This window comes from Corvus kubaryi, unplaced genomic scaffold (assembly GCF_017639235.1).
Source record: "Corvus kubaryi isolate FWS band 111438036 unplaced genomic scaffold, C.kubaryi_AGA036_p1.0 37354, whole genome shotgun sequence".
In the NCBI taxonomy this organism is placed as follows: domain Eukaryota; kingdom Metazoa; phylum Chordata; class Aves; order Passeriformes; family Corvidae; genus Corvus; species Corvus kubaryi.
Genome location: NW_024581116.1, coordinates 9,178,682 through 9,204,030, shown reverse-complemented (window position 1 = coordinate 9,204,030; position 25,349 = coordinate 9,178,682). Strand labels below are relative to the sequence as shown.

General features: G+C 38.6%; 1 protein-coding gene across 4 annotated transcripts; it reads left to right on the top strand.

Moving 5' to 3' along the window:
• The first annotated feature begins 9 nt into the window (after positions 1 to 9).
• Positions 10 to 19,830, top strand: GEN1 (GEN1 Holliday junction 5' flap endonuclease). 4 transcript variants are annotated; one of them, XM_042032924.1, is made up of 15 exons: positions 10 to 330; positions 3,010 to 3,131; positions 3,219 to 3,416; positions 4,578 to 4,764; positions 6,141 to 6,317; positions 7,452 to 7,562; positions 9,511 to 9,584; positions 10,074 to 10,165; positions 10,987 to 11,137; positions 11,255 to 11,291; positions 11,388 to 11,468; positions 12,258 to 12,388; positions 15,223 to 15,284; positions 15,816 to 15,959; positions 16,184 to 19,830. In XM_042032924.1, exons 3-15 carry the CDS (start codon positions 3,256 to 3,258, stop codon positions 17,581 to 17,583), a joined length of 2,808 nt encoding a protein of 935 aa, XP_041888858.1. In that variant the 5' UTR covers positions 10 to 330; positions 3,010 to 3,131; positions 3,219 to 3,255; the 3' UTR covers positions 17,584 to 19,830. The 4 variants fall into 4 exon arrangements, with proteins under 4 accessions (XP_041888858.1, XP_041888859.1, XP_041888860.1 ...); XM_042032925.1 differs by lacking the exon at positions 3,010 to 3,131; XM_042032926.1 differs by lacking the exon at positions 10 to 330 and having other exon boundaries at positions 337 to 3,131.
• The last annotated feature ends 5,519 nt before the right edge of the window (positions 19,831 to 25,349 follow it).

Below are 25,349 nucleotides of genomic sequence, written 5' to 3'. Positions count from 1 at the left end.
TTTCGGGTGTGGGGGGGCGGAGCCGTCGCTCCTGTAGAGCGGGTCCGACCGAGCTCGGCGGCCTCGCACCGGGCTGTGAGTCCCAGCGGAGGCGGACCCGCTCCCGAGCCGAGGCTGAGCACCCCGCGGGGAGCTCGGGCACGCCTGTTCCTGTGGGCGCGGTGCGCGGGGAGCGCTGGCGCAGCGGGGCGGGAGCTTCAAACGCTGCGCGCGGGGAGCCCGCGCGTCCGGGCGCTTCGTGCTCGGGCTTGTGTTCATCCAGCGGGAAAAATCCGTAGGCGTTTGAGGAGGAAGCTGCAGATGCTGGAGCACGCTACTGCTGTCCTTTGGGTGCGCAGGTTTATTGGCAAAGCTGTGCTGGGGTAGCGCCGAAAGAGAGAGGAGGAGAGTTGGTAAAAACGTCTGGGCTTTCGTGTTTCCTCAGCCGTGTTTTTCCTTCTCCTCTTCTCTTTTCCTCCGCCTGTTTTTCCTCCTTTTTAAAGGCCTCCGGGTGAGACGTAAAGCATATGCATGGCGGTCTTTGCAAATTACCTTGGCAATGTGTGAAAGTATGTTTGTATGAATTGAATTTCAGCGTTAAATGCTTTCTGTAGTTATTTTTAAGTAACTGGCTTTTCTGGCTGTGTAAAAAACTTAGTAGAGCAGAATGTAGTCCTAAAACACGATATAAAACATAAAAGCTTTATAGCTTTAGCACATTCTGATCTAAAGAGACATTGAGAAGGTTTTGTAGAGGGGTGTTAATGTTTACTGTTAATGATCTTCAGTAATTTCTAATTATATGAAAATAAATCAAGTTCAGTCTTGCTTCTGTGGAAGTTGGCATCTCTTTGGGGTTGGAGGCTTGTGGTGAACGAAGTTCATAAATAAAGTCCGAGTACACAGATCATTCATATTAAGAGTAGTTGAGCTATTTGTATTCAGAATCCGAATTTAAGTATTTTACAAAATAGACTCAAAGATAGCAAAGACTGGTAGGTCTTGGCAGGCTTTCATAACTCACCCTTAGATATATATTCAATGGGATATGAGAAACTTAAGTCCTCAAATAGCTATACTTTATTACAATGAAAAAGTCAGCCATTTTTTTTTTTCAACTTACATACTTTTTTAAAATTTGTAATCTAATGGAATGTAGGGTGTTTGCAGTGTATTTGTCTATCCCATTAACTGCCATGTGACACTCCATAACAATATTTAGAAACTAAAACTAGCACAGTTGTTTTTTAAGAAATTGTATTGATGCAGACTGGCAGAAACCAAATGATAACACCAAAAAGGCAACTCCCTTTTTTGTTAGGTGTTCTCTCAGTGAAGCTGAGTCTTCTTCTTATTATTGTCTTCTTCTTATTGTGCTTGCCTTTTGGGAAGGTTTGGATGGGTATCTCCCCTGTGCATCAGGGAAATTGTTCATCCTGGACTTCAAGAAATTGTATTTGTATGCTTACTTTGTGTTTTTAACTTATTGTATGGCTTGACGTATAACAACACAAGCAATCCATTATGCTCTGTATGCATACAACTACAATGAGGTTGAGTGATTGTAGTAAAGAAATGGATTAGAGGCCTAAATTCTGTTGAAAGTAAATCTTAGCATGAGGACTTGGTTTAAAAACAATCTGGAATTGAATAGCTGCCTTGCTTTAAAGCCAAATTAGAGTATTAAAGAATGTGCCCTCCAAAGGCTGGCTGTTCTGACAGACTGTGGTGTTAAATATGAGCGACCACACAGTGGATTAGCTCCTCATGTGTCTTAAGCAGATCTCTGAGAGCAGGTATGTCATCTAGTCTGATTTATTCAAAGGAGCATTTTAGTTTATCTGAGTATACAGTAGTGTCAAAATCACAAAGAAAAAACATTCCATGTTTTGTTTGATTTTTATATTCTAGTTTTGGGGGAGAAGAGAGAAAATAAGCATGAGACAAACTTTGTACAGTAAGACAGTGCAGGAATTAATTGGTATTGTGAGGGGAGAAAGCAGAGTATATACTAGAGGCCTTGTGTAAAACCGGCAAGGTGTGAAAACCAGAAGAGTAAGGAAAACAGAAGAAATTGAGTGCATTAATGGGGTACCATGGAGAGTGGAGCTGTATAAGTAAAGTTAAGTAAGGTAAAGAAATATACTGCATAGTGGGTGTATGTTTTCAACTAGCATGCATTATAGGTAGGGCTAGTTGCACGATACCAAAATTGACACAATAAAACATAGGCACTGGTGTTTCTCTCCAATCACAGTGTTACAAATGTCAAAACTTCTGTTGGAAGGGACAGTCAGAGGTCATCATGTTGTGTTGGCCCAATCCTGTTTAAGGGCTCTGTGATTGCCTGAAGTAGTAAATTTGGGTTCTGTGCCTGCCTTAAGTATATAATTTGTTCAGAAACATAACAATTTTCTGATGAATGTTGATATCCCTGGATAAGAAAGAGGTGCGCCATCCTGAGCCAGGCGTGCATGTTGGGTTTGTTGGGCGGAGCTATTCCCCAGGCATCCAGGGCCAGAATAAAGTAATGCCTTCTTACTGGTACTACATTGGAGTTCTCGTCCCAAATTTCAGTGCCAATCACTGCTGATTCCCTGCTCAGAGAGGCTTCCACCAGCATTGGATTAAAGCAGTGGGACAGTATGCCAGCTGGATGCTAAAAATGTCTGCAACCTGTGAGCAGCCACTGCAATACCGTCATTCTTTTCTGAACTCTGGCTTGAATTTCCCCAGCCAGAATCTCTGGGTCTTGACCCTTCTTGTATCATCTTGGAATGCAAGGAAAGTTTAAATTCTGTTGTCATTGTAAATATTCCTCAAATAGCTGTAAGCTACTTCTGTTTGAACAGAAAATTTTAATGTGAATCCTACCTCAAATCAGGAAGTAATTCCTTCAAGAATCCAGTGTTTTTTAAATTAAACTTGGGTTGTGTGTATGTAAGGGACACATGAAACTTGGAAATTAGTATTTCTTCATTGTTTATTTTTTTCTTTTCCTCAACCGAGTTTTTTTTTTTTTCTGTTCAGCTTACTAGTAATGCAACTGTTCAATCCAAAGAAGGTATTTAGTAATAAACTATCTATGAACTGGAGTCACTGCACTTAGAAGACTTGGTTGCAAGTGTTCTTGGATAATAAAAGTAGAACTGGTAATGACAAACATATTTATTTTCAGAACCTCACATTCATAATACTTCATGTCATATTCTGAAACTTATTTTGTTTGGTCTTCACAGCTAAAATCTGCATTCTGACAACAAGGAAGCTGAAACTATGGGAGTGACTTATCTGTGGCAAATCCTTGAGCCTGTGAGACAGCCTGTCAACCTGAGTAGTCTCAGAGGGAAAACACTTGCTGTTGATTTAAGCTTGTGGGTTTGTGAAGCACAGACTGTTAAAAAGATGATTGGAGTAGTTACCAAGCCACATCTCAGGTATGATATCCATATAAATTTTTCGAGCCAAAAGTCTTGGAGGTGTATATTTTAAATATGCTACTTACTCGAAAGAGTTCTAAGAGTAGCTCTGAAATTCAGATGACTGGTGTTTTGATTCAGTTATTACTTATGCTACATATGTAAAGGGTTTGAAGTTCATTCTGAGTTGACTGCCATGTTGAATTAAATATGTTTAAGTCATTCTTCAGGCATTTGACCAATCTTGAAGAAAATGTATATTTTTAATTTAAATTACTCACCCAAGGAATGAGCATATCTAAGCATCTATAACTTCAACTGCTGTTTTCCACATACAGTGCTGACAAAAATGAAAATATACATCAATTTTCATCAGTGCATTTTTTTTGAGAATTTGTGTTTTCGAGTAACTTAGTGTATTGATTGATTTTTTTTTACATCATTTGTGAAAATAGAACTAACCTCAAAAGACCAGCTTACTGTTTTTTGCCAGTAGTAACTGTAAAATTAAATCTAGAGTAATCGTCTCTCTATGTTAGTCAAAGAGATATAAATGTTTGATCTACTCCTTTTGAAAGGGTGATACTGGAATTACTGGTGAAAGCATATGCTGTTTGATATGACTTCTGTTAATTTTACTGTTGTAGTCCAAATATTTATTACTGCAGCCTTGTAAAATCCCACCCATCTGTGGTGCTGTTTTGCATATGAAATAAACTGGCATGGTAATGGTATCTGTAAGTCTGTCCAATACCACAGCATTCAGGCACCCCTTCAGATGTACCTGTATTGATAGATTTGGGATTAATATTTGATATAAAAGAATCAATGTAAATATGTGTTTGGAAGCAGATTTTGGATATTGAATGTTTTTTTATTAAGCCTTTTAAGTTTGCTTACATCTTTATGCCCAGAAAAGATCTTTCCTGTCCTTTAGTGGTATTTTCTTGGGATTTTGTAAAGCTGCTAGAATTTCATAGTATGACAACTTCAACCAAAGACAGGAATATAGATCAAGGCTTTGTTTATCTTGGGGGTGAGAAAACCATAAGAGGTGAAGACAATGCTAGGATTTTTCCAGAGGTAGGCTCAGGAAAATATAAGGGATATAAGGAAAATGTCTGAAGAAATCAGGCTTTACAAATAGTACAGCTTATGGATCACTTTGCTTTATTGCAGAAACCTATTTTTTCGGTTCTCTTTCTTTACATCAATGGGAATTAAACTAGTGTTTGTCATGGAAGGAGAGGCCCCCAGGTTGAAAGCAGACACCATGAGCAAGAGGAATGAGATGCGCTATGGACCTTCAAAGAAAGTTGGAGCTGCAAGAACAGGGAGATCTTTATTTAAAGCCATGTTAAAAGAGGTGAGGAACTGAGTGTTTAAGTATTTTTATTGTGATAGAAAGAAATCTTAATCAAATTAAATACAGGAACCTGAAATAATTAGTAGCATTTGTTACAACCCATCCCTGAAGGCCAGGTAACTGAGGTTCTTGTTAATAGATCCCGATCCTTTGGGGCAGATTAGGGTGAAATGACACTGAAAGACTGGTCTGTACATCTTTTACGTTGAGCCAGTTGTGTAAGGGAGGAAATCAGAACGATAAAAAGCATTATCCCACCTCACAGGATCTATTTATTTTTGGCCTCACCCAGCTCAAAAACCAGCTTGTTGCTAAACAAAGGTTGGTTTGTTGTGGTCATCCTCCCATGGTGGGTGTGCCCCCCTTCTGTCATACTGGATCAGAGATTTCACCAGCACACACCCAAAAACTCTCCTCTTCAGCTGGGGGGTGCAAACCTGGCCTCAGCACAGCACCTGCTACTTTTGCAAATGGCCAATTGTTTGAGTCATTAACCCCTAACGTTTCGGTCTCTCACAGCTTTATTCACAGCAAATGTAAACAATATTTTGAGGTTTGAAGGAATGTGCACCTTTGAAGGCAGGCCTCACAGTATCTATTAAGTGTTGTAGAAGAGAAACAGTGTCAGAATAATTTTCTCATTCAACATGTTCCCATGCATGTTGTGCTGTTGTGACTGACAACCATAATTGAGCATTTATTGCAAAATTTAACTTTACTGTTCTTTTATGGTGTTGATATCCATACTTCTTTGTATCCTCCCACTCCCGTTAAGCATTTTTGTCTATTCAGAATTTTATGAAGTGGAATTTATGGATATTCAGGGCTTCACTACACTGTATATACCAATTCATGTTTATTCTTAAATTCTAAAAAATTATTTTCTCTGAAATTTGTAAGTATGTATTGATGTGTCTTATACAGTGCCCCAGTCTTGGTAGGATGACAGCATCATACTTTAGTGCTTGATATTCTTGGGGAGTTTGGCACCTGTTGGAAGATGTCTGTTCTGGCTCAGCATTACTTCTTGACTGAGCAGCATTGCTTCACAAAGATAAATACTCCTTTGCTACACTTCTTCTGAAAACATCCTGAATATCTATTTACAATGAAAAGGTTTTTGTGAAGGGGTGCCCATTAATCATGCTGTGTTCAAGTCCTGTAGTTAATACTTAGCTCTTTGTGCACATTTACTTTTCATTGTTACAAGAAACTAAACTATTTTTGCTGAATTAGTGCTTTCATTGATGTAGTGTTACATAGGCAGTGCAACACTAGCAGTTTTTATATGCACTTGTGTCTGAGAAAATGCATGCTAATAACTGAATTTAATAGCTCAGCATTCAGTGTCTTTCCTTTTGTCTTCCTTCTTTTAGTGTCTTGAACTGCTGGAGTGTTTAGGTGTCCCTTGGGTTCAAGCAGCTGGAGAAGCAGAGGCAATGTGTGCATACCTAAATGCAAAAGGACATGTTGATGGCTGCATTACCAATGATGGAGATGTTTTCTTGTATGGAGCTCAAACAGTTTATAGGAACTTTGCCATGAGTGCTAAGGTAATGTACCTCACCCTGTTCCCGTCCTTGCTATAGACTCATTATAGAAACATATACAGAAAGAAAGGGACTTGAAAAAAAATGCTTAGATGTTATTAAACTTACCTTACAGTAGCTGGGTTTGTTTAGAATAAATTTGATTCATTGGTAATTCTTGTATTGGCTAGGAGAGCAAAATGACCGAGACCAGGGTAATATTGCCTGTGTTTGTAGTACCCTGTGGTGTCTCTCATAAAGCTAAATAGCAAACTTTTCCTGTTTCCTTCTTTACAGTGGAGAAGTTGAGTGAAGTAGTTGCTTCTTAGAAATTTTACCCTTAGGTCATATGGGAGTGGTCAGCCTCCTAGGTCTAATTAAAGTTCCCTTGCATCTTACAGGTTCATTTTAATATGAATATACTTGTAATTAATTCTGTTCATCCCTATTGAACATGAATAGGGTAGGGATTGTACATCAATTGTTGTGGTCATTCAAAAACCTAAATAATTTATGGCCTTGAGCTGAAGTGTTCATTTGTTAAGAATACAATTTTCCAGAACTGGTGAAAGGCTAGCCCAAATTTCTGTAATTTATAGTGTTCATCTAAAAGACTTGTTGAGAAAATACTTCAGAGATATGAGAAAATCAATAGAACAAAAGAAGTGCACTACAAATTTTTAAAAAAACTACTAACTCTTTAAAAAATAGTTAAAGTTGATGGAAGGTTATTTGCTTTAGAGACGCCATGTTTGAGTTCTTCCTTGACCTGGTTCCTTCATTCCGCCTCTTTGCAATTTATCACCAACAATGAAGGCAAGCACAGTCTTTCAGCTGTACTTAGTTACTTATATAAATAAGCATAAAACAATAATTCGTGAGTGTGTGCCTGTCAGGGTCATCTGTTCTAGAAAAATGGATCACTTTGGGTTGTTGGTTTGTGTGGGGATTTTTTTTGTCATTTTTGAGGAAGAGGCGATGGCCTATGTTTTGATTCATGTTAATCAAGTTTTCATTTTGGTTTTGAGTCCCTCTACTCTTCAAAGATTCCTTTGGTGTGCATGAATAGGGGTGAGTAAGCAATCACAACTGAACGTGACTCAGGACAGTTCCTTCCCTGATGTAACAGAAATAACGTGCAATAAATTTCTCTTGCAGGATCCGCATCTTGACTGTTACACAATGTCCTCTATTAAGGAGAAACTTGGTTGTGACAGAGAATCTTTGATTGGGCTAGCAGTTCTTCTGGGCTGTGATTATCTTCCAAAGGTAAGCAATATAATTATTTTTTATTAGGTGCTTACACTGTCTTGAAAAACAACAAAGTGTATCAAGGGGGATGCGTATGCTGGCAAAGCTGTATGCAATGCCAGATTACTGAGATCCAGTAGAATATGTGTAGTAAGTCGCTGTAAATTCTATTTGTGAAAGGCTAAAGATATTCAAAATGGTTCATGAACATCAGTCTTTCTAAGACTGTTTTGTATTGTTCCAAACCTTTCTTATAATGGAAGTGAAGGCAAAAGTTCAGATGCTGATTACATTGAGCCAGAGTGTGAGAACTCCATTGTTTGTGAGGATGCTTTGTAACAAATCATATACAAGTGCATCCCTGGCAGAGTAGCCGTGGAAAATGAGAAAAAATGGCTTTGTCTGTGCTGTTTGGAGGACTTAGTAGTGATGGTTTTGAGCTATAGTTATTAGTAAAGGCGGTTCTGGATGCAATTTGGATGTATTCCTGTTCCATTGTTTGTAAATATATAATTTACAAACAATTAGAAGTCATCTTTGAAAGTCTCTCTAATTAATCGAGAGGAATCTCACTCATTACTTCTCCCCTTTTTTCTTTCTTTCTTTCCTGTAAACTCTTGAATTCTTTTTTGAGACTTTGAACAGAAGCTATTGTAATGCTATTTGAAAGGGAAAAGAAGTGGGATGAAACTTGATTTCTGTACACTTTATCATGTAGTGACTTCAGGCAGTGGTTGCTCCCAGTCAGGCTTACAGTGGATATCTAGTTATTCTTAAGTAATTGTGTCCCAGTTTGATAAAACTGTCCTTTAAACAACTGATACTGCTGGAAAAACACACACCTTTCATTATTTTTGCAGGGACGTTTGTTTTGGGTTTTTTTTTTTAAATTTTGCTTCTGTTATAGGAATCTTTAAATAGTTTGTTACTACTGTGTAAAGAGAGGGAGTAAAAAAAAACAGTGGATAATCAGTGGTTATTGTGCCAAAGCTGCTCCTGGAATGCCAGGTTCTTATATAGTCCTAAAGTGTCACAATTATGTCAGATAGGTCCTTTGAGTTATTGCAGCTCAGCAAAGTAGATGAAGACAGAAACTTATAAGGAAAGCTGAATTACAGGAGTGCTTTGGGAATGGAGACTGGAAGAACAGGTAAATGAGAATATCATGCTATAATTGCACTTATTTTGTTGAAAATACATCAAAACAATGCTTTCCTTGCAGAAGCTGAATATCTGATTCTACTTGAATGACTGACTGTAGTCCAATGAGGACTTGGTTTGGAATGTAGATTTATTTTCTGTGGTTGCATGTATTCAGTTCTGCCATTACAGCTGAACAAGTATAGATCTATTTGTAATGATGATGTAGGAAGTACACTCAATACAATCTTTATATATACTGTAATATATATGCTTTACTGATTCTTGGCAAAATAGGGTAAAGATGGAAAGAAGAACTGGAAAGCAGTATGTGTGTTTTACATCATAGACTGAATTTGGGTCAGAAAGCACCTCTGAAATTCACTTAGTCCAACTCCCCTGTACTGAGCAGGGACATCTTCAGTTAAACCAGGTCACTCAGAGCCCCATTCCAACCTGACCTTTGAATGTTTCCAGAATGGGGCATCCACCACCTCTCTGGGCAACCTGTGCCAGTGTTTCACCACTTCACTGTAACTTCTCTAGTCTGAATCTTCTATTTTATTACTACTTTCTCCTTCGTTCTTTGCCTTGTTTTATCTAGGGTGCTGTTGAGCATAAGAACAGCTTGTGTGTTACACTGGCAGTACAGCTGTAATTTGTCGCCTTCTCTGCCCTTAGAACTTGGTCAAAAATATTTTTCTCAATTTATTTTCAACATCTGGAATCGCTTTTTGTCATTTCTCTACATAATGTTATAAAGATGTTTTTGTGCAAATATGTATATTTTGTTTGTAATTAAATAATGTTTTGTGTTTCTCTGTAGGGGGTTCCAGGAGTTGGGAAGGAACAAGCTTTAAAGTTAATTGAAACTCTGCGAGGTCAAAACTTACTGCAAAGGTAAAATGGAAAGTTACGTAAGTACATTTTTATTTGAAGACTAAGTAGTATGTACTTCAGCTCCAGGACAATATTTGTAATACTTTAATTTAAGGGTGATATTACCACATTCCTTACCTTGTGTTTGCTAAAGGAGTTGGGTGTTTTGCTCAGCAAGTCTTTTACTTGTTTTAAACATCAGCTGGCTCCTAGCTCTTTACCTAGCAGGTATATGTTGATATATTGGAGTGAAAGTTGTAGGGACTGATGAGAGACTTTTAATTGGGTTGTGAATAAGGATTTGAGATACCAAGTGCTTTCTGTGTTTGTTATCATAATGTGTGTGTCAATACTAGAAATCCAATATAATGTACTTAAAAGAACCCTGTTTCATAGGTTGGAAAACTGTTTCTTGGATAGATGCTTGAGAAGTATAAAGAGATTATTTTTCAGTGTTTCAAATGTGAAAGTTAAAAATATTTCTTGATCCTTTTAACATCATCCTTTTAGGTTTGAGCAGTGGAAGGAACAATTTCAGTGTGATGATAATCCACCTTTGGTTGTTAAAAGGGTAATTCACTGTTCAGAGTGCCATCATCCAGGTCAGTGTGAAAAGAGTTGAGTTGTACTTTTAGCCTAATTGTTTACTTTTTGTTATAGGGTGAGGGTGATGGATTTTCTTTGTTTTATTGGGTTGTGGGGTTTTTTACTACTAGAAATAAAAATGCTTTTCAGCTTCCATCTTCACATTTTCAATGTTGTATATATGTACCCTTATATTAACACTTTTAAGGCTTGGGTCTACTTTTTTTCAAATGTGAAACTAGTTGGCAGCAGATGGAACGTTATCACAATGCTGTTGTGGGATCCCAGATATTTACCTTCTTAATATGATCAGTAAAGAAAGCATGTTATACTCTATACTGCTCAGCAGCTATTTCTTTTGTTGCCTGAATTGGTCCTACATCAAGAGAACCTAATCTCATTAGCATTGATGAGGTTTGCAGCAGTGTTTTCTTAAAAAGAAATTAATCCCAAGGGCCTTCATTTTGGTATCATCTCTTTGATCAGTGAACTCATCCAAACCCATCATTTGGCAAAGGAGAAGCGTGATTCAAATATATTACTTACATGTGTTTTCCAGGTTATCACACGTTACTTCTGTAGTTTTTAGATAATAACTTGTCAGCTTAAGATCTGGAACTGTTGAGGGAAAAAGTCTTCAGGAAAATAGAAGCCTGCATGTCGTTTTCAGTTTTTACTGTAGATCCACAAATGCAGCTATTGCACTCAGATCTGCTTACAACTGCTATTCACATCGGATTCATACGTGTTCTGAGCTTTATATTTGTGATACTGACTTTATAGGTTTGGAGATTTTGGAAAGCCCTTTTCTCCTCACTTCATGTGTCTGTTGCTACAGGATCTTACAAGGAACATGAGCACAATGGATGTAAATTCTGTGAAACTGTGAGATGCTGCAAACCCAGTGACTCCAAACACTGCTGCCCTTGTGCATGGCATCAGTTGGAGCGAGTGAAACAAGGAAATGCAGTGGAGGACAGTATCAGAAAGTAGGAATGGCCTGAAAATTTAACTGCTTTTCCCTGCATTTGTGTGCAGGGTGAGCATTTATAGTCTACATTTTTCCCATTTGCCTTCAGTACCTAACACATTTGTTTTACCTGCAGAAAAGCCAAGAGTTGTGAGGGCTTTCCATTCTCTGAGGTAACAAACAAGCCTACTTAAATTTTTTTAATCGATTAGTTGAAATTTCAGTTTTCTGCCCTTTCCTAAGCTGTCTCTTTTATGTTTTATCTCAAGGTTATCCAAGAGTTTCTTGTAAACAAGAACAAATTGATCAGCATAAAGGAATGTCGAAGGCCAAATTTATTGTCCTTTCAGGTATATAACAAAATATTGGATATTCTGCTTTGTAGCCTTTTGTTTATTACTAAGGAAGGCATCTGTGATAATTGTGATATTCATTGGTAATTTTACTTTAAATAAGACTTAAAGAATCTTGCTACAACATCTTAGTATACCTCACTGTTCTGAAAGCCTAAAATTGAAGACTTTGGAAAAAATCAGTTGCTGTAAATAGGTGGATAGAAAAGTGGAATGAAGAGAAAGCTCATTTGTGTTTGTTTTTCATTGTCCAATATATTACTGGAAGGGGGTGAGGGTATTAATATATGCACATTAGCATTGTTTTCTAGGAAGACTTTTTACTTGGTTTTATTGGCAAAATCAGATCCCTTACGGTGTTTCATTTTTTGGGATTGATGGCAGTGTAAGAGTTATGGGTAGTATAGTAGACCACAGTTAAACAATGTGGCTTTAATGAGAGTCCATGTTCATTCTCTCACATGTGAAATCTCTAACTTTCACAGCTCCTTGCAGAGCTGATGTGAGTCTGACAAGGTGTTTAACAACTGTCTTATCCCTTCTGCTGCCACCACACAACTGTTCCCTTGGCTTGTTACTGACAGCTGATGAATGTGCCCTGGTAGGGATGGCTGTTCCCTCCCTTGGCAGAGAGGTATCACTGGGCATTACACTAATGTATAAAAGCACCCCAGGTATTTTAATTATTTATTCTGGTGTCCCAACTACATAACTGTCTAAGCATGATATCTAACAAAATAAAGAAAGGTTTAAAGTTTGTTTTTGGGTTTTTTTGTATATGAACAGATATTTGCTTCAGAAAAAATGGAATGGACCAAACATTATGCTTGTAAGAAGCTGTTAGGACTGTTGACATGTTATGATATGATCCAGAGAAAATCTGGATACATTGACTCAAAGCAGCTGCAGGCAATACGGTAATGTAGCTTGATTACTTGAACTTAATATGTTTACTTCTGCTGACAGAGCAAAACCACAAGGTTTTTTTCCATCTTTGTTTCAAACTTTCTGCTTGTTTTGAATAGAGGTTAAAAATTCACATCAGTGCACCAATCCTACTACTGCTGCACAAAGTAATAAATACATAGAAAAGTTTCCTTTCATTCTAACTGGCAGTGCTTGTGTTCTATGCTTGCTCCTTGTTCCTCTTCCTTGGATCTGCCTAGGTCCTCTGCTCAGGTTCTTAGCAGAAGTTTAATTCAATTCTGTGTCTCAAAGTAAGAGCTCAGGCTTAGAAATGAGCATCTGCAGATTCAGTCATAGTCTCTGATTGCTTATCAGACCTACCAGCTGTCATTGTATTATGTGTCAAAAACAACATTTCATTGAGGACTGCTGCATTTAGGAATGTAAAAATGGCCAAGTATACTGTTACTAAAAATGGACATGCAGGGGAAAAAAGCAAGATAAGCATGTAATTATGTTCTCCCAGAATAATAATTCCCACCATCCAGGTTTCTGTTACTCAGGAATTTTCTGAGTTGTAATTAGTATTTTCTTATTCTATCAGCCCTCAATGTAATTTATTTTTTTAATGATCTAATCTTTTCTTAAACTTAAGTAAACTTCTAGAATCTATAGTATCTCTTAGCAGATCTGAACTTCACTGTGTGAAGGGAATTGTGACTTTAACTTTATCTGATGGTTTCATTTCTCAAATGAAACCCAAATTCCCTCTGCTCCCCTAATTCTTTTGTTGGAACAAGGTTAGTAGTTTTTCCATGCTGGTCAAGATTTTTAGACATTAATTGTAGGAGGACAGTCAATAGTGGTGTGATAGTATCTCTTCTGGGTTGATGCATCATAGTCTTGAATTATTACTTCCAGAGATGCTGTTCTATTCAGCGTTACCTTTCAAAAGAATGGGGAGACTGGTTGGGGGATGCTTTTTAAATAGATTGGCAAGATAAATTACCAGCATTTACCTCGATGAATGAACTCATTGGCATTCTCTGTTTATAACACTTTTTAGTGTCTCAAGAGTTTAAAAGACAATGCGTACTCTCAAAGATTTCTTTTGTTAACAAGTGTTTAAAAATGCAGTAAGGGTTCAGCAGGATCAGCATGATCCTACTCTTCACACACAGGAACCTACTAAACTGGGATGTAGATAGTCTTTAGAAAAATCTCATAGTGGCTGTCCCTGGTCAGTTCAAGTTCTCTCTCTCCTCATGTTCTCACACAAAAGATATAAATGACCCTTTCTGGTCATTCAAAAAATTACTGTCCAGGGCCACAGCTTTCTCTGCCATTAGTATCTTAAAATCAGAGAATCATTTAATTTGGAGAAGTCCAACCATTAACCTGACACTGACAAGTCCATCACTAAACCATGTCCCTCAGTGCCACATCTACACATCTCTGGGGATGATGGTTCAACCACTTCCCTGGGCAGTTTGTTCCAATGTTTGACAGCCCTCTCCGTGAAGAAATTTTTCTTACTATCCAATCCAGTCCTCCCCTGGTACAGCTTAGGCCGTTTCCTTTGTCTTATCACTTGTACTTGAGAGAAGAGACTGACCCCCACCTGGCTGCAACCTCCTTTCAGGCAGTTGCAGAGAGCCGTAAGGTGCCCCTGGACTAAACACCTCCAGCTTCCTCAGCTGCTCCTTTCATACTTGTGCTCCAGACCCTTCATCACTTCCATTGTCCTTCCCTGCACGCACTTCAGCCCCTCCAGTACCACCCCTTCTTGTGGTGAGGGGCCCAGAAATGGACACAGGATTTGAGGTGTGGCCTCACCAGTGCCACCAAGTACAGGGGGACTGTCACTGCCCTGGTCCCGCTGGCCACACTATTGCTGATATAGGCCAGGTGCCATTGGCCTCCTTGGCCACCTCGGCACACCTGGCTCGTGTTCAGCTGCTGTTGACCAACACCTCCAGATCCTTTTCCTCTTGGTCACTTGCCAGCCACTCTTCCCCAGCCTGTAGCACTGCAGGGGTTGTTGTGACCCCAGGGTGAGACCTGGCACTCGGCCTTGTTGAACCTCACACCATTGGCCTCAGCATCAATGCAGCCTGTCCAGATCCTTCTGCAGACCCTTCCTGCCCTCCAGCAGATCAACACTCCCACTCAACTTGGTGTCATCTGTGAACTGGCTGAGGGTGACCTTGATCCCCTCATCCAGATCGCTGATAAAGACATTAAATAAGACTGGCCCCAGTATTGACCCCTGGGGAGCCCCAGCAGTGATTGGCCTCCAGCTGGAGGTAACTCCACTCACCACCCTTCTCTGGGCCTTACCATCCAAACAGTTCTTAACCCAGTGCACCTATCCCAGCCATGAGCAGCCAGTTTCCTCCGGAGAAAGCTGTGGGAAATGGCATCAAATGTTTTACTAAAGTCTAGGCAGATGACATCCACAGCCTTTCCCTTATCCCCTTGAGTGGGTCACCCAGTCAAAGAAGGAGATCAGGTTGGTCAAGCAGGATCTGCGTTTCAGGCAGGTCAGCTGAAGATACTAAACCTGATGTTTGTAGAAGTCTGCATTATGTTTGTCTGTTACAGAAGCGCTTTTTTATTTTGTGTAAATGGTCTTATGAGTGTTAAAAGAAATAAAAATGTTTCAGGGCTCAAGTCTGTAGTCCAAATTTCACTGTATACAGAGTAGTGTATTTTTTTAAAAGGTGTAGTAATCTCAGTTTCACGAGAAGATTTTTTTCTCTGAATCATTCCAAATTAGAATATTGAAATATGTTTGTATTCAAGTCTAGATTTCGATCATTTAATGGACTTTCTCTTCTTACAGGATTGTTAAGACACGTATTAAAAATGGAATTCCTTGTTTTGAAATTGAATGGCAAAAACCAGGTGGGTCTGATTTCTGTGTACATTATGGGACAGAACAGTTCATAGAAAAAGGTAAAATCAAGCTTTAAAGAGGACAAGAGTTTGGCAGCACTCTGAGGCAGTAAAATGTGGGTGAGATTGGAAACTGTTCTCTGGAAACAACAGAAAATGTGCATCAAATTTCACATACCCTGAAAGTAAAAGCAATGCTTTAAAGAGGGAAAAAAAGCACCTAGAAAGCAAGGGTCTCAGTCTTCAGCTACTTTTTCTGGTACATGTTAATAAGATCTGAACTGTGTATTTCATACTTTATTTCACTATTTACCTGAAGCTGTCACTATTTACTAGCTAGAAAATTTTCTATGCTGCCAGACTCCTCCCTGTAGTGTGTCCATTTGTACCAGGACACTGGCAGGAAGAAAAAAACTTCACTTGTAGGTAAATCTCAATTATCATACTATTCTTTGTACTCAAATCTGTGCTGTTTGGTTTTTCATTCCCTGCTTTGATGTGTGTATATTCATATCAAAAGTACATTCATTATTTTTTCAGAGCATTATGTTGATCCAGAAGATGAGCCTGTGGAGTTGTTTGTAGTCACAGTAGAAGAAGAGTCTTTGTTTCAGGCTGCTTATCCTGATATTGTTGCCCTCTATCAAGAGGAAAAGTCAGAAGTTCTTCAGAAGAAACAGAAAAGTAAGTCCAGAAGCTTATTTCTTATGAATTTTTGGGTCTTGCCAGAATGCAAAAAAGCAGAAAACATTTCTTCCACTCCTGAACAATATCCTGCCAAAACAAGATGAGGTCGTGATACCTTGCAAGGACTATGCTTTAATCTTACTATTCTATACTTTAGCACTAAGAAACTTGAACTGTGATTTATGTGCTATTCAAAGTGCACTTTTTATTTTTTTTTTCAGAAAGGAAAAACAGACCAGAAGGAAAGGAATTACCAAATGCTTGTGATGAAGTTACCAATCTTCTGTCTCAAATTAATTTAAAGCCGACAAACAGAATTCTTCCTGTGAAACACTCCATGTCAAATACAAAAGCTCCCTCAGAAGACCAGACCCAGCAGAGAAGTACTGGATCAAAAGATGCAGCATTAGCTGCAGCTTCCTGCCTAACAGCAGTTCACATGCCAGCATCAGCTGCTCTTGCTGACTCATCTGTGCCCTCACAAAGCACTAAATATTCAGAGATATCATCCTCTGTACCAGCTGGTCTGCAGCTGAGCAGTACTGATGGGAAAGGAACCTCCTTCAGCACTTCACTAGCCCGTGGGGGTGATGACCATGATCCAGCAGTTGACTTAACCACATGCATAAAACACTCACATCCACTAGGTCATGAAACAGTAAGAAATAGCTCAGAATATTCTGATGTTACACAGTCTGATATGCATTCAGGCAGTGAAGATGATTTGTTTTCAAATGATGCTATGGGACAACTTCAGGAGTGGTCTTTAAGTGAGCGAATACTGAAGAAGGCTCCCATTCCCTCACAGCCTTTGTCTGAAGATGTAACGCAACTGGAGTCTTTGAAATGTTTTAAACAAACAAAAGAAACATTGCATCTGGGTAGGAATTACGTCTCTTCCTCATGTCAGTTAAATAAACCAGTGCAGGAAAGTAAAAATGTTCTCTCAGAAAACTCTGCAAGTGAATCCAGCGTGCATGTCTATCCAGATGAGTACAAAAAAGCTGACATCCTGGCTGAAGTGGTGCAAAAAGGCCCTTACATAAGCAGTTCAACATCTCTAGCCTTCAGTGGGCGAACAACAGAGACACTTCTTCCTGGGTGTGACATGCTTCCAGCATCTCAAAAGCCAGCAGATGCAACTGGCTGTCACATTAAAGAAGCTTGTATTGAAACTACTTGGAAAGCTTCTTCTAAAAAGAGTGTCTGTCAGAACAGATGCTCTTCTAGCGAAGACAGTGATGAGGGGCACGTGGATAAAATCCTGATTTATGAGCAGCAGAAAGGGCAACTGAACCCTGCCCAGTTTAAAAAATGTTTTACAAAGAAATGGAGTAGTGTTGTTACTAGCAAAAGGACAAACAGTGACTCAGCCCTTACAATTAAGGGGAAGAAGAAAACTACCAGTTTAAAGAAAGATGTTAATAGCTTCTCAGTTCAGGTATCTCCAAAACCATCCTCTGTACAGGAAGTTAATTGTTCCCAAAGTCCAGAGCAACCAGTTGAGAGATTGGGTTCTGATCCCACACAGCAAGACAAAAGGGCTGTTCTGAATTATGCATGGACAGACAGTCCCCTTCCCCTGTCTGAAAGACTGAAAGGAAGAATCAAAATCAATTAGGCTTTCCATAAAATAGATTATGATAACAATTAATTATCAGTTAACTATCGGTTAACTGTCAGTTCTTGAAGAGTTCTTTCCTGAAGTTTCTGCAGTATGCTCTATCAATTTTATGTGGACACAGTTTTGATGAATAGGAAGTGCTGTCACTGGAGCTGAAGTTTGAAACTATCATGTTAACAAAAGTACCAAACAGTTGATTGTAGGCAAGTAGCAGTTATTCTGGCCGTATTTACATTCTGAACTTGATACATAAGCATCAGGATACAATATGCAAGGATGAGGGAGATTTATTTAAGAAATAAGGGTGTTTTTCCCAACCAATTGTGAGGATTTTGTGTACAGCTATTAGTCTTGCTTATAAACACACTTGCTAGAATAGTGCCTACAGTGCTGTTGGATACTCTAAATAAGACAAAGTGATGCAGCATTTTTAACTGAAATTCTCCATTCTGCTCCACTAACTTAATTTTTGCAAATTTTGAAATGGGTTTTGAAATCCTGTGTTTCTGGTTGTGTTGACAATCTCTGAAGAACCAAATAGAGACACACAGCAGATGTGCCTTGCACAGTAGCTAAATTTGCATCTCCCATGCCCCATAATAAGCTGTTCTTTGGGGGTGTGCCTCTTCCAAAGGGTGGAATAAACCATGAAAAGATACTCTGGTTTTATAGCTATCATATCTAAGGAGATTTGATGACTGTTTTAATTAATCAGTTACAGTTTAAGGCATTTTTTCTTAAAGAAGGTTGAAATCCCATCTAACTTGCACTTCAATTCATAACAGAGTGAAAGTTAAGTTGCAGAAAAATCTAATTATCATATTGCAAATTCTTTGAATAATATCATGTAAATGTTTGGGGTTTTTTTAAAAGAGGAGACCTGAGTACAATTATAGTTTTGAAGGTGCTCTTCCTGCCTCTTTATTATAGAAGCAATCTCTGTTCATACACCAAAAAAAGTTGTCTTCAACTGCCTGTTGAAGGAATGCCTCCTTGTCTATATTTCTTTGTAACTCTTTTCTGTGCACCAGCCAGAAGGAAGATGGCTCTTGCCAGGATATATTGTTAACAAGAGAAAAAGTATTGGAAACTTATTTTCAGTTTTGGAGATGGTCTTTAGTTTGTGGAGACTCTAAAGCACCCAGCTGGAAGAATAGTATTGTGAAGGAGAGTAAGAATCACCTGGGAACTGGAAATAGAGAGATTCATAGCATGACAGAATGGTTTGGGTTGGAAGGGACCTGAAAATCATCTAGTTCCAACCCCCATGCCATGGGCAGGGAGCCATTCCTTATCAGAGATCTGAGTGGGGGGTATTTTGTGGAAAAGCATTGTTCTCAGTTATGTATAATTTTTTTTTTCTTGCTGATGATTTTGAATACTGAAAGTTGAAATCAAGAGTTTAAATTTTCATTAATAAAGATGCCAACATCACATGAACAACCTAAATTTTGTTCCGTCCCAGGGTATGGGAATGTGCTCTTTTGTTGGGGGATCATTCAATTTCACCCACAATGTGGAGATATCTGTGGTTTAGAGCTTTCTTTAGAACTGGGGAGCGAGAGTAGTTTTTGGAGGGAATTTTCTTTGCTTTCCAAATCTGCTTGGGATGACTGCTTTAAAGGATGAGGAGATGAAAATACTGTGCCAGAATTATGACTAGTTCATATTTTGTGGATGATTGAAGTCAGAAATGAGATATAAGATATTAAGGACTGCAGAGGAAAAAATGTTATGTTGCTGATTTTTCCTACTAATTAATCTGGTTTCACAAGTCCAGTTCAAGCATGAAAAGCAGAAAATTTTCAATTTTTTTCATATGGAATGCATCCAAATTTTGTGCCAGTTTCCTGCCACTAGAGAAGCAGCAACAGATGTGAAAAAACAACTGTGTATGATGCTCCCTCTATTCAGGCTGTAGCTACTCATTGCAGAAAATAAAAACATTTATCATTGGGGGTGACTATTGCTTGAATTAAACTTGTGATTCATTACAGAAGGGTAATTAAAGTTTTTAAAGTGTTTTGGTTTCTCATCTTTATGTAATTTACTCAGTCTAAGGATTAGGGATGATTTTTCTTTGGAGCTTTTTACTCTGCTGACTGCTTTGCAACATCTCACACTTGTGAGAATGATGTTTAAATAAATTGAGGGGGTTTAAGGTAACTTTCTTCTGCAGGGAATATTTCTACAGGATTATATTAAACTGCCTGTAAGAATAAATCAACTGATGCATCAACCTCATGAGCCTGAACAGATTTTCATTTATCATCTTTCCTGATCTGTCTGAATTGACTTTACCAGGTGCTTCATAAAAAGGAATAAAGGTGTACCTACTATGGAGGTGAGGCAGGTAAGGGGCTCATCGTTCTTGAAGTAGTTTTCTGAAAGGTTTTCTGCACAACTACTGTCCCAGCCCCAGTACTTTACCTGATTTGTCACTCCACGTGCCGGCATCCCTCTAGCTTGAATGATGCTCACAGAGATACAGAGCAGAGCTGTAGGTTCTATCTTAGTGGTATAAATACCATTATTTCCACTTATAAACAGTATTAAACATTAAATGCAGCTCATTTGTTTAGCATATCTTGACAAAGACAACTGTTTACTTGGCTTTGTTTAGGATTGTAGCTCACTATTTCAGGTCCACAATCACCAAGAAAGGAAAATAAATGCTGTTTACATGGAATACATACATAGAGAGCTAGAAAAAAAAAATTAAAAGACCATCTCTCGATGTCTCTGTATCCCACTCACATTTTCCCATTGGTAGAGAGTACTGAAATACTTATCCACGTGTGAACCTGCTTAACAAACACAAAAATTTGACAAATGCAATAAATCTTTTGCTAGTTAGCCAAGAAATTTCCTAATTTGAGAAGGGGATTATTTAACTTTTAGGATCTGCACAGCTTTGGCTCTTATTTAAAGGAAGACGCTTGGGAATGGAGTGGCAAAAGAGACTAATGGCAGCTGTTAGTTGAGACAAGATACTCTTTTCATGTCTAAAAAGGTGTCAGGCCCTGCCATATTATAACAGCAGATAAAAGGAAACTGCAGTTGGAATATTACTGGGAGTTGTTGTAAACCCAAGTGCTACTGACAAAACCGTAAACTCGGTGCTAGATTTAGCGCTTTTTCCTTCAGGAAACAAAACACTTTAACTGTTTCAAGAAAACAAAATTACAATGGGTGACAGAACCACTCTGCACAGTTCTGCTCATGAATCCTGCACTGTAGCTACTATCAGTACTGAATTTAAGATTAATCCACATATGAAACTTTAAAAGCTCTTTAAACCCAAGCCTTGTCTCCACCCCTGCCCCAATTTCCCTTGACCAAGTTCAGAGGTTTTGTCACCTCAGAGACTGAGCATAACTGGAGAAAGGGACCTACCTTTGAAAATCTTGTTCATTAAAAACAGCTACCCCTACTAAAATACCTAATGGATATTTAATTTTCATTACCTGCCTGAATAAAAATCAATTAAGGAGAAGTTGTTAATCAGGAATATTTTTAATGCTAACATAGTGTAGAAGTAAGTCTACATTAGTATTTGTTATTTTAATATCTTATTTTAAAATGCAATTTGCTCTGCTAGAGCACCTCTGCAGCCAAGCTTGAAGCCCGGTTAGCTGTCCCACCAACTATTTTTAACAAAGGTTGGATCTGTGGTAAATTTTGGGTGTTCTTTGGCACATGGTAGAAGGAACTGTGAGTGTGGTCTGGTTTGGATAATTTCCTGGGCAAACTAGATGAACTCTTACATGCTGGCTTCTTCCCCCATCCCAACGTCCCAGTGTTGGCCTGGCAGTGACACCACATAATAACAGACAGACAGGATAAGCCCAACCCTAGAAACAGTCCAAGTTTTATCTGCTGCAAGAACATGAAATTTTTGGCCCTGTTTGAGGATGAGTTCAGGCTGTCTTCTAGTTCAGCAGAAATGCCAGGTCCCAGAGCAGCTTTAGCCTTTAAGCTTCTCTGTCTCTCAGCCCACTGCAATGAGCTGTAAACATTTTCTTTGAACCTTCTGCACTAGAGAGTTAAATTTGCTGCTTGATCTACATCTGTGTGGGAAAGAGCCCTGAACTTGGTCTCAGAATCCCCAAAACCTGGGGTTTAATGGAACAAAGGGCTTCAAGAGTGACAGCCACATGCATACCTACTGTATAGGTATAGGGGCTGTATAGGACTATATCTCCAGACTAATGTACTGCTAGTTTTTCTAATTATTGAATGGCTTCTTTGCCAAATCAGACCTGCCAGTTAGAAATGTGGAATATAGTCTGATTTCTGCTAATTAGTGCCATGCCTTCCTGATGGAAAGAAATTGGCAGTGGCTCTGCTAACAGTCTGCTGGGCAGCCAGCTCACATGGGCTTCCCTGAGCTGTGATGTGGGTTGTCTTTGGCTGTCAGTCACACCAAACAATACGGTGGGTGCAGGAGGGGTACGTGAGTATGTAAAAGTGTTGCCTTCTCAAAAAACTGAGAAAGGTGATGCTGATATTGCAGAGAAGTTTAGGAAATACAACAGAAGAGCAGGAAATACTACAGTGGGGTGGCATAGGGCATATATGAATCCTGAATTCCCGAGCACTTGTGTTGCCAGATTTGGTACAACTCCCTGGGAAAGCCTAAGGCATGCAGATCAGCAACTCTGCCTTTGTACAAACCCAGCCAAACTGTTGTCCTCCCTGTGTATGGCTCCTACAACAATTTTTAGTGCAGCATGCACAGCCCAACATCTACTCCTGCTTTTCTATTGCCTTTTAACCTGAAAAATACGAGCTTTTACAGCATGGTTTCTGTATTTATTATTTATCATGAGATGTGTGAGATTTGTAGGTGTCCTTCCTATCAAGTCCAAGGGAAGGTGATGGGTTTGTGCTCACACATCTCCAAGCAGAAATACACCTTTGTTCTGGTGTCTACTGAAATGCCATCATCAAAGAGGATGTCCCTTCGTTTCCATTCCTAAAAATCCCTAATCTTCTTGCAGATTGCTTAGAATTTGCAAGAAAGATATTTAGGAAAAATTGTAGCCTCATGATTTTTGTTTGTTATTTGTAAAGACATACTGTTTTCAGTTGATGGCATATTATTATTTTCCCCCAGTATTACAGTCAGTTGCTACCTGTTATGGCTTTTGGTATGGTAATGGTAAAACTCATAGAATATGTTGTTCTGCTATTCTGTTTAAGAATATTCGTTTTAGCAATACCAGAAGAAAAAACTACAATAATCACATAGATAAGAGGTTATCGTGGTTTGACGCAGAGATTCTGAGAAATAATAATGAAAGCAAGCAGAATGAACAGTGGCATTTTCTATTTGGGGTTGGTGGTGGGCTTTTTCAGCTTCAAAGGCCAAGTTTCTATTTACCAAACAAACCTTTATCCAGAACCTTCTACTCCAGAACCTTCCACGTAATCTCTGATGTTAGTGGTTTGGAAAGTGGACTGAAAACTATTTTGTAATAATCCATTGATTTCTGTATAACAACCTAGCATATTTAATAAAAATTTTTTAAAAGGCCACTAATTCTTTGCTTGTTCTGTTATCTACAGCTCACCACTGAGGTCTTACAGACAGAATGTTCCTCTCCCAACGATGATAAGCTGAAGAATATAACTGTAAAATGGGCATGTGGCTCTGGCATTGAAAATGTGTGAATTTTTACAGAGAACTGAACAAATCCATCAAGAATATTATATTTCTTCAAATAATAGTGGTGTGTATCTTGCAAAAACTTCTTTGTCATAATATATCTACCTTGTAAGATAACAGCAATTTAAGTGTGGGATTTTTTTTCTTTTCTATTACAAAACCAAACAGTTTGTGCTGGGAAGCCATAAGTTACAGATTCAGAAAAAAATGCTATCAACAGTCATATGTGTCTTACAATGGCCAGGCTACTCTCACCACAGAAGCCAAAGACTTGGAACTGCGTTGAGATGTCAGTGAACAGGGAGATTTCAAAGCTGTAGGGTCCTCATCCATTGTGAGAAAGAAACAAGCCTGACACTGCAGAAAATTCCTGGGCAGCACAGAAGAAAGTAGATTACACACTATCTAAGAACAGGAAAGGCATCCCATTTCTTCGAAGCCTGCAAACCTTGAGGAAACTCACAAACTGTCAGGCCGACGGATTTATTACAGGCCTGCAACCGGGTTGCATGTGAAGGACTGAACAGAGATTCTCACACTAATATAAGTACTGTCTTAACTCTGCAATAAACAGATTCATTTTGCTCTCAGCTTGTGAGTCTTGCATTCATATGTCACAATCCATGTGGGTGTCCATATGACCTTGTACAGCCCTCTTGTATGGAAATCTTACAACCTTGTTACTCACCCTGGGGAAAAGACCTGAGTTTGTATCTGTGATTAACTGCTGTTATAACTTGGAATATAACCCATGTAAGTGACTGTGGCAGGATGAATGTGTCAGAGGGGGAATATATTAAAAATCTGACCAACAGAAGAGCCAGTGAGGTACAAAGTGCTGATGGTGGAGGATAGAAGTTACCAGCACAGATTTCTGGGAAGTCTCACCAGACCCACACGAGGACACCTTCTGAAAACACTTACAGAGCTCAGGGTCCCCAGCCAGCTCCCCTCAGACACTACCTTGTCCAACCCAATCAAGAGCTTTCTGAAAGCAGCCTATCCTCTTTCAAGTTCCAAATAAAGTTCCCTTAACAAAGCCTCTCTGCAGATGATCATTTAAGAAAATACAGTGCTAGGATTTTCTCTTATAAATAAAGTATATTGCGATTTATAAACTCTGGGGTTTATAACTCTTGCTCTTCTAGTCAATTAGATTGTTCAAATATTCTATTACATCACTGAAACTATCCATAAAAAAACCCCAAGACATAGTACCTCTTAGGAAAGTAATTATGTTTGCAGAATGACAGCCAAAAGTAAAGATGGGTACAGCATCTATCTGGAGAACACACAGTTTAGGAAGTGCACATTAAAAAATTCCCCTAAATGAGATTCAAGTTGAGAAGCCAGTTGATAATTGCTATTATATCAATCACAGTAGCTCATAGTTTGGCAATGAAAAGGAGTGGTTTATTGTAAGTGCTCTTTTATTAATCTATTGTCACAGATCTCACTTTAATAGCAACATTTCGTGATCACATATTTTATTTATGGATAATTTGAAGAATCTGTTATGCAGATATTCGGATTAGTGGGCTATCAAACCATTAGCCAAATAAATCTAAAGGTAATAAAACTCACAGGAAGATAGATGGCTTTCTTTTTCTTGTTCTTTTCAGCTAATTCAGGCTAATTTAAGCCTTTCACAGAATGGTGATAATGAAGGATTTGTTCTCAGCAGCGTTATGGAAGGTGATTTACATTTGAAAGTTTGACACATTTATAGGCCTTTGATCTTTTCCCCTCAGCGCTTGTGCCCCTGGCCAGACACCTACATGCACATTTTGCCAGGTGGAAGATCTTGGAGCAAAAGCAGCTCTGAGAGTCACTCTGAAGATGTACACTAGAAAAAAATAATTAAACTATTTGTGTCCAAAAAGTATTTTATTGCTGAATTTGAGTTGTCTTTATATAACACTAGAAATAAATACATTGAGACATCTTTTATTAGAGTTTATTTTAAATTAGAGAAAGTCCTAACGGAAAATTTTAAAGAATACAGTCTGATGGCCCACTAGCTATTAAGATTGGCTTCTTCTATAGGTTTGAATTTATTATTGAAAGGACCTTCTTGCTGCAGGACACTTGA